Source organism: Nicotiana tabacum, chromosome 15, assembly GCF_000715075.1.
Source record: "Nicotiana tabacum cultivar K326 chromosome 15, ASM71507v2, whole genome shotgun sequence".
Lineage (NCBI taxonomy): Eukaryota > Viridiplantae > Streptophyta > Magnoliopsida > Solanales > Solanaceae > Nicotiana > Nicotiana tabacum.
Window position 1 is genome coordinate 101,933,165 of NC_134094.1, and position 10,154 is coordinate 101,943,318.

General features: G+C 31.0%; 1 protein-coding gene across 2 annotated transcripts; it reads left to right on the forward strand.

Annotated features, from left to right (window-relative positions):
• Positions 1–316: 316 nt before the first annotated feature.
• On the forward strand, positions 317–3,651 carry LOC107814143 (branched-chain-amino-acid aminotransferase 2, chloroplastic-like). Of its 2 annotated transcripts, XM_016639484.2 has the most exons (10): positions 317–528; positions 842–900; positions 1,054–1,225; positions 1,532–1,708; positions 1,803–1,934; positions 2,149–2,247; positions 2,620–2,736; positions 2,831–2,926; positions 3,063–3,175; positions 3,438–3,651. In XM_016639484.2, the coding sequence occupies exons 1-10, from the start codon at positions 469–471 to the stop codon at positions 3,550–3,552; spliced, it is 1,140 nt and encodes a 379-aa protein (XP_016494970.2). In that variant the 5' UTR covers positions 317–468; the 3' UTR covers positions 3,553–3,651. The 2 variants fall into 2 exon arrangements, with proteins under 2 accessions (XP_016494970.2, XP_075087152.1); XM_075231051.1 differs by lacking the exon at positions 2,620–2,736 and having other exon boundaries at positions 318–528; positions 3,063–3,651.
• Positions 3,652–10,154: the final 6,503 nt, after the last annotated feature.

Here is a 10,154-nt window from a genome sequence, read left to right on the forward strand (position 1 = left end):
AAATAAAATTTACTATATTTTAAAATTATAGATTTAACATAACTATTTGTAAAAAATTAGTAGCTTTTCACATATAAGATTCTTGGTATATATGAAAAAAATACTAAATTCAGCTGAAATAAGCATAATGCGTATTCGGAGTAAAACTCACGTGCACCTAGTTTGCAGATAAAGTTACGTATATTTTCTTCTAAAAGAAGCATTGAACACGATTAAATTGAAAATACAGGTCAACTAATCATAATTAAGCAATCAAATTAAGATCATGCAAAATACATGTGATGCACGTTCTCGTATCCTTTAAACTTCAAAGTTTCCTTCTTCAATCTTTCCATTTTGGCCCTTTTTCTCTTCATCCTCTGCTTCCATATATTCTTGTCCCCCTTAGATTTTCAATGCTCCTCTATCTTCTCTCCAAACTATATTTGAAATCTCGAGATTTAACTGGCTTTAGTTTCTTCTGCAAACATGATTCGAAGAGCTGCATTTTTTCACAGATTAATTGACTCTGCTTCTCTACCATCAAATGTGAGTCATTTCACCTCTTCCTTGCATGTGCAATAACAAGTACCACGTAGTCATTCCTTTTTTTAGTGAAATGTTCAAAAACGCGCTAATCCTTTGTGACAATAGGTTTAAACTTTGTATAAATATACTTTTTATTTGAAAAATTAATATCATATTAGTTCAAGTCAAAAGTAATGAACGAATATAACCAATCAATTGTATAGGAAAAGGGGGCAGGAGAAAAAAATGAGACAGTTTTGGGTGCAAAAATAAAGGAAATGTCATTGGCTGATCAAATGAGTTGATCAAAGTCTTATTATGGTTGCGATTGTAGATTGGAGCAAGGTACTATACAGCTCAAATAGCAACTTCTTTACAATCTACTGGTCAAAGGTAAATTGCATTTGATATCAAGGACTTAAATCTCTGCACTTACTCCTTAAAAGTTTTACGTACTCCAGTATTTATTTTAATTAATTTGATATTTTTGAAAATTATGAGACTTGATCGTTTTCACTGACTTTGAGTTTGTTGAAATGATGGCAGTGATGACGAGTCCAATGACATTGATTGGGAGAATCTTGGGTTCCATTTAATGCCAACTGATTATATGTACCTAACAAAAAGCAATGAAAATGGTCATTTCGAACAAGGCCAGCTTAATCCCTATGGTAACATCCACTTGAGCCCCTCTGCTTGTGTCTTAAACTATGGACAGGTAATATTTCAATTGAATTTTAACAATTATCATCTCTCCTCCATTAAGATATGTTTCCAAAATGTATACTGTAATTAAATTTAAATTTTATACATTGACGGTATAAAATAATACACAATAATGTCAGTTAAAGACAATTCCAGTCGTATTCTAGTTGAGAACCAGATAAAACTGGCAAGTAACCAAGTTATATTCAAATTACATTGAAACGGAAACAGCTTTTTACACCGTCAATGTGTATAACTTAAATCCTATTACTCCGTAATAACCAACTAACTAAGTTAACAAAGTTCATTCAAACTGCAGGGTCTGTTTGAAGGTACAAAAGCCTATAGAAGAGATGATGGACGATTGTTTCTCTTTCGTCCACATCAAAATGCGATTAGAATGCAGATTGGTGCTGAAAGAATGTGCATGCCTTGCCCTTCCACTGATCAATTTGTGGATGCTGTGAAGCAAACAGCTCTGGCGAACAAGCATTTTGTAATCATTCGATTTGTCTTCAAATTATTTCCTTCATATTAATTTGGAATTACTGTCTAAACAAGTTGTTTATATGTCTGTTGAACAAGAGCAGATTCCTCCTCCAGGTAAAGGATCACTTTATATAAGGCCTCTGCTTATAGGAAGTGGACCAATTCTTGGTTTGGCTCCAGCACCAGAGTACACCTTCCTTGTCTATGCTTGTCCTGTAGGAAACTATTTCAAGGTCAGTTTATTTTCAAGCATTAAGTTTTTATGTCATTGAAACACTAACTATTTTTTTGTAATAATGGATGCCGAGTTAGTATAAATATGTACATTTAGAAAAGTTAGCTATATATTAAATATAATTCGAATTAAAGATAGTATATAGGTGCGCCCATAGGCCACATACACTGTCTCAATTTCTTATACTACATGTTTTTGCAATTTTCATGCAGGAAGGGACAACGCAATTGAACTTGTACGTTGAGGAAGACCTTCATCGCGCGTCGCGTGGTGGAGCTGGAGGTGTCAAAAGCATTACTAATTATGCCCCGGTAAATAGTTTCTCCGTCCTACTTCTTTGATCTCATACTATTACTATATATGTGGAAAGTCAAATCATTTTTTCTTTAATTACAATTTTATCAAACTCTTTTTAAATATTTTGAAATAATTAACTATGGTTGACTTATACTAATACTTTTCACATAGTTTTTAATATGTATCATATCAAAAAATTTAAAGAAGTTATGCCTGAATTCATGCTGAAGGTTAGGTATGTCAACTCATATATTCTGAACGACTTCACATAAAATAGCATTGGAGAATAACTTGAGATATTGTAATGCGCGCAATAATAATTTAACAATAAATTTTCTTTAGGCCATATATTCTTAAACATTTTCAATTATGGGCCATATATGTAGGTTTTGAGAGCCATAAATAGTGCAAAAGAGAAAGGATTCTCAGATGTATTGTACCTTGACTCTGTAAATAAGAGATACATTGAAGAGGTCTCTTCCTGTAACATTTTCCTTGTGAAGGTATTCCTAATTAATTACATCCATCACATGATCATGGCCAGTTAATATTCTGTTCTTTTATAAACTAAAATTGATATTGAATCAATTAAAATAGGGAAAAGTCCTTTCAACTCCAGCAGCAAGTGGAACTATTCTTAAAGGAGTGACAAGAAAAAGCATCATGGACATTGCACGTGATCTTGGTTACCAGGTTTAGTTTTAAATCTTACAACCCAACTTGATATATATATATATATATATATATACTGTTTAAACAACTTGATATATAGTATTCAAAAATGATTTTCTAAGGAAATTAATTATAAGTCCTAGCCAACTTGGTCCAGGTGGAAGAACGTTTGATTGATGTAGATGAATTGACTAATGCTGATGAAGTATTCTGTACGGGAACTGCAGTTGGTGTTGCTTCCGTTGGTAGCATTACTTACAAAGGCAAAAGGTACGAAACTTCATTTATAAAAGAATTTTTATACACCGACCACAAATAAAGTTAAATATATACTCTTAACCATCTATGGAAAGGTACTATCTCTTTCCATGTTCTGAAAGCTTTAAGAGTTGTCAATGCAAAGATAACGATGTCCCATGCATGTTACGATCGAGTACTTGTTTGCTACTTTTCCTTTTCTTTGTTTTTCTTCAATTTATTTATGTATAGTTTAATTTTCTTTTTATTTGAATTTTGTATTTTTCTTGCACAGGATTGAGTACCAAAAAAGATCAGAGCAAACAAGTAAGCAACTGTACTCAAGATTAATCGGGATTCAAAGAGGTGTTATCGAGGACAAGAGGGACTGGATTGTGGAGATCGAATAAGCCTATTTGGAATTAACCTTTTTGCTAGTAAAAATACAGTTTGGAATGTACTAAACATTAGTAAAGTATGAATTTATACAACTTACCGCGTTCAGTATCCGATTGGTACACTTAGAGTCTAATGTGATATGCACATTAACAGTATAAAATAAAGAGGATTTTACATAAATCATTATAGTTTAGAATCTGATAACTATAATTTGCTTAATTACCATCCAAAGTGAAATACAAAAATACAGAAAAATAATGTTCTTGTTTAGATTCAAACTCAAGACCTTCGCTAGCTAAGCTAAGCAAACACTCTAACCAACTGAGCTATTAGAGCTTGCTGCTCTCTTGTTTCAGTTTAATAATTAATTTTTTATTTCATGAATTTGCTATAAAATTCAAATATAGCTACGAATGGTAAATTTGCTGAAATATAGCTACGAATGGTAAATACAACGTAAATATTTGATGTGTAGCGTAAGTTTCCCTTGGAAAAATGACATTGTATAGTCATTTTCAAAATAATAGCCTAAATTTTGTATATTTTTTGTATATATATATATATATACATTCTGTATGTTATATACAAAAATTATACAAATTTTATACACTTTTTTGGCGCGTACTAAAAGTGAAAAAAGCCCAAATAAATTCTAGCAACAAGTAAACGTCCAAATAAGCGGAGTGAATAATAACATGATGCAACATGTTAAATTATACTGATTATATTAAAAATTATGTCGCCATATAAGTCAAATTCTTACTCTAATTATTTAACTTTCCATAATGGTCATTGACAAGGTAATTACACAGTATAAATTTCACAATACACATTAATTGATAATCTAAAAAAAGATGATAAATAATATACTATTCTGTCGCTTCTGCTATTACGTCAAAGCTTGTACTTCGCAATCAAGCTCTAGCACATGCAGGAATTTGCAAACTAGTCCCTAAAAAAGATGTTTTCCCTATTTCCATTTTGGGCATTCTAATTTTTCTTTCTTTTTTACCATCCAATGTTTAAGATTTACTCGTTCAATTAATTCAAATTCACCTCGTAAAAAGTCAAATTCACCGTATCACAGTCTAGTCTTCTAGTGATATTGTGCATTTTGGTCCTAGGTCCGTACGATTTTAAAACGTGTTACTATAGTCTAAGGCATATCTACTTATATAGACATCTCTTCTGTGTTTTGTAGATGTGAGATTCGTCTAGGGTGTCACATACATCCTTAGGGACTCAGAGATTCGCCTAGGGTGTCATATACAGCCCTCTTAGGGACTCAGCGTCCTCGCTGAAGTTTGCTCCACCACTGTTCAAGGTTGCATGCAGAGTGACTCTAATACTATATATAACATGTCAGTCCTCTAGTAATATTGTCCGTTTTGGACCTAGGTCCGCACGACTTTAAAACGCGTTACTATAGTCTAAGGCCTGTCTATTTATATAGACATCATCTCTCCCGTGTTTTGTCGATGTGGGATTCGCCTAGGGTGTCATATAAAATGTTCCCTAACAAAGACAACTTCATACTCAGAGCTCAAACCCAAGACCTTTGGTCAATGATGAATAAAAATAAAAATAAAACCTTTTCTCCAACTGATTATGATTTATGAGTTTATGACTAAGTACACAGATTATTGTGAATTAAGGGTCACATGCGAGTAAACGGAGACGAAATGATATCAAAACACAAACAGATGAAGGTGAAATGGAGCTCAAATGGTGGATTACTGGAGATTCTAGAACATGCGGTTAAAGAGAAAGAAGAAATGTGGAGAGAAAATATTTTGGTAAAGAATGAATCTTATCTCATTTCATATGTGTACAAAACCATATATACGAACACACATGTACACGAATCGCATGTGAGGAAGAGCAGAAAGTCAGCTGGCAACAACTGCTAACTGCTAACAACCTCATGTAAATAAATTTTTGAGTTTTTTTTTGTTAATATCAAAATTATTATTACAAATAAATTGTTCTAATTAAGTTTCTACTATGCTCAATATTTTATTATTCCAATATTATATATGCTTAAATATTATTTTAATATTTTTAATTATAAATAAAATTTATTTATTTTAATGTAAGTCCATAATATAAATTAAAAAGAGAAAAAATTATTATATTAGAAAACTAAAAAAAAAAAAAGAAGAAGAAGAAGATAAAAGTTTATAATTTAGAGGGTAAAATAGGTATTTGGCGATAAAAAATGAGAAATCTAGTTGAGTGACCTTCTAAGTGCTATTGACATAGTTAAGTGACTTTGTTGTTACAAACACAAGAAAGATGACTTTGGTAGATAATTTCGAATAGTTGAGTGACCATTTGAGTAATGGACTCTAATTAATGAGGTAAACTTTACATTGGCTTTAAAACCTCAATGACGATTAACTGGTACATCAGCTCTTATAATTGAAAAAGAACTACGAGTTTCAAATCTTATAGGTTAAATTCCATAACAGTGACTATTTTTAAATTATATTGGCTGAAAAATGAATTGGCCGCACTATTGTTGCCTAAAGCTAGGTCATAACAATAATTACTTTACAATTATGAAGCCTTAAAAGTGGTTATTTGTAGATTTTGTCCCATAAGCATGACTGTAACGCCAAAGGAAATTGGTCAAATCTGAAGCCCGTCTTCAAGATGTTAAAAATGCCCTAGCTTATTTGATTCTCCAATAAGAATGGAACATAAACAACAATATAATTAAATTGATAAATTGTGACACAGTAACAAGATTTATTTTTAATGGTTTTACCACGTAAATAGACAACTCAGATCATCAATCAGCAGTCTTCTTTTTTCTTTCTTTTCACAACCACCCTGATTTAATTTACTAAGTTTGCACCGTGATAAAAATTGAAGTGTAGCCACTTATACTATATCATTACTATAACTATTCATCAAGATTCATCATATATTTCTTCACAAGATATTAGAAAATCTCATTATTATTACTCAAACAAACATAAAAGGTATACCTGCATATTCGTCAATAGGTAAAATCGGATATGTAATTATTGAAATAATTATTGGAGACTCAAATTATGAATATGCAAGCATGATAACTTATAAATTATTCAATATCTCCATAAATCTAGAAATTTTTGCTTGCATTGTATCATTTGATTTACGTACCAGAACTGATACATTCGAGATTATGAGGATTATACGTAAAAGATCCTTTTTTGGCTCTCTCTTTAGCAGGGGCGGCTCAAGCATATGCGAGCCTAAAGCCAAAGTTTAATATGAGGCCAAAAGTTTTAAAAGAAAGTTATAAGATATGTTTTTTATTTGAATTCTATTCTTCTTACCTTTTGAGATACAAAGTTGTTAATAATCCTTTTTATAATCGATTTTCTCTAATAATTCTTTTTTAATTGATAATATAGTCAACTCATTTAATCTTTCTTGAGATATTGTTGATTTTAGATAAGATCTACCCCCAAAAAGATATGTATTATGGATTATTATGGGTTAAAGAATTTTTCCAATTAAAGTGATAAATTTGAGTAGGGATTATTTTATTTGCAGAGTTGCCACTTGGAATTGATTTTTTGGGTGTTCCAAGTCACCATTTATTTGAATCCTTGGTAAAAGGAAGGTTTGACTCTATTATTATTGGTCTGCGAAAATAAAATCCAGGTAAGAAATTCTGTTGACCAGGGAGAAGGTGTAAGTCATTTTTCGAGTCCCGTGGTTCTAGCACGGTCGCTTTATTGACTACATTTGGCTTATATTATTTTTGGATAACGTGTATTTTATTGGTTTTCATGTTTTACCTATGTCCGCTTTTATTGCTTGATTAGATTTATGAAAATTATCTTGAAATAAGTCACGCGTACGTGTACTCATTTTTGTTTGGCGTCAAGAATCATATCACGAGTACGTGTACACAATCAATAACACATTTATTATTATTCGAAGTTGATTGGTCAAGTCAGGTGAACGCGCACTTATATTATTTTCCTAAACTAATTTAAAATTATTGTAAGACCAAGAGTTTATGGATAGAAAATTATTTGGAAGTCGGAAAATATATTAGTTATTTAAAGTATTGCGAAGTCATCCACACTTAGAAATATTTATAATTTACTACTCTATCTTTGAAATTAGGAGATATTTATCCATTATGGAAGAATGAGCTAATTATTAGTCTAGTGATAAAATTATTAGGCGTGACAGATTTATACTCAATCCAACCCATGTCTAATTCTTTCTTTCCAATTAAATGTGGTAACTCATTTCTGGTTCACTTACTTGAACTCCAACGCATGGCCCATTAATATGACAAGATCTTCATTCTTAATTCTAAATAGCAAATCTCATTAAGATGAAATTCTATTCAAATAATTTATTGACAAATCGCTTGAAACATGTAAAAAGAAACTACAACATGATAATGTGTATAAATAAAATAACACAAAATATTATCACATGAACCTCTATAAGAACATCACACAAAATAATAAAATAATTAACAAAGGGAGGATAAGCAATGAACCTTTAAGCAAAAAAATTTCTTCAGAACTTGATTAATGCAAAAACAATTCTGAGCCGAGCAAGTACACCAAACCAAGGGCAAATCGACAGATGAGCAAAAAATCTAGCGACGAACCTTCTAAAATTCGAGCCCTTACCGAAACTCGACTGTACCTCGTGAGGCTGCTGGTTTTTGGCGTGAGATAGGTGACTATCAATGAAGCTTAACAAGGTGCTTTTAGGTTTGAATTTGAGGCATTTTTGGGTCTTAAACAGGGTGATGAATTGCTTGAATTTTCGAAAAAAATAGCAAAAAAAGAATGAAACGAGTAGAAATTCCCTTAGCGCAGATTTATTTATTTATTTATCTCTCAATTCTCTCCTCTATTTTTTCCTTTCTTCTCTTTATCCTCACATTTCTCTTCTATTTATAGAAAAAAAAATATTCGGAATTTTTTCAGATGTTTTAATTTTTTATTTATTATTTTATTATATTTTAATTAAAAAGAATTCCCACTTTCTATTTTTCTTCATTTTTAAAAAATAAAATAATTCTCCACTTTCCTTTACTTTTATTTTTTACTTTCCTACTTTTTAACTTTTATTTTTTTATTTTTCACTTATTTTACTTTTCTTTTTTTTTTTAATTTCAACTTATCTTACTTTTCTTTTTTCAAAATTTCTACTTTCTTTTACTTTTTTTAAAACAAATTCATCTACATTTACTTTTTTTTTTAATTCCAACTTTCTTGTACTTTTAATTTTTAAAATTTTCACATTCTTTTACTTTTATATTTTTAATTTTCCACTTTGTTTTACTTTTTAAAAAATAAATAATTTCCACCTACTTTTACTTTTACTTTTTTATTCCATACTTTTAATTTTTCTATTATTTTATTCCCATCCGAAAATTAAATTTTATTTGTATTTTTTTCGGTTTTTTTTTTAAATTTATTTTATTTAAAAATAAAGATAAAAAATAAAAATAATACTAATAGTAATAATTTGACCTTTTAAATTATTTATAATTCTTACACTATATAAAAAATGTAGCAAAGAAAATAATATATATATTAAATTTCTAAAATTATTTACATAGTATAAGGTGATAAAAATTCAAATATAGTCAAAAATTAGGTTTTCAGAGCTGTCCCTCTTTGCTTGGAAACATGAAGAGTTTTCAGGAAAAGACTAGGTGAGCCATGTGACTAATTTTTGACCAAACCGTTATTCAAAAGGAAAAGAAATAAAAGACAGGGTGCAACCGAGTCCTGGTTTTGGACAACCTTCATATCCCGGGTTATAGGGAAATCAGGTCATGTGTAGTTCAAGGAGAATGGTGGAATGATGAGTTGAGGAGTCGAGTAAGGTTCCGTTGAGGCTCCAATCCGCGGTCATGCTATTATATCAAAACAAAAAAGAAACTCAACAAGCCTATCAACTATGAGTTACAAGATTCCTATCTATGAGTCTTCTGAAACTTGATCTTGAGTCTTGACTGGTTCTTCATGCAGACTCTGATCTAAACCTTGATGCTCGCTAGCTGTAGGTGCTAGTTCATTGTTCTATAGCTTCTTCTAATCAAAACGAGACTCCAATGCTCGTGGCTTTAGTCATGTATTGAGCATTCCACATCTTTTCAACTGCTTTTCTATTTTAGATTCACCTATTTTTTTCTTTTCTTTTATTCTGAATTGAGATTTCTTCTTTTGGTCATTTTGAATCCCGTGCCTCGAGGTAAAATCTACTGAGACACCAAAATAAACAAACAAACGAAATTTTTCTGCCCCAGTTTGCACTAGAAAAATTTCTTGAGTTATTGTAACAAAATTCTAAACTACTTCTTTATTGAAAGCAATAAAAGGTCGGGAATGGTGTTCCCCGAAAAAAATAGAGATTAGGGAATGAAATAAACTAGGGAGTGGAGACTTTATGTTGGAAAAACGACTAGGGATTGGTGTACCCTGATACTGGTAAGGAAATGCAACAAGGGGTTGGTACCCTGTATTATGGAAAACGAATGTAATCAGGGGATGGTGTCCTGTATTACTGAAAGGAAATGTAACCAGGGGATGGCACCCTGTATTACTGAAATAAAAATGAATCCCCTGGGCGAAAA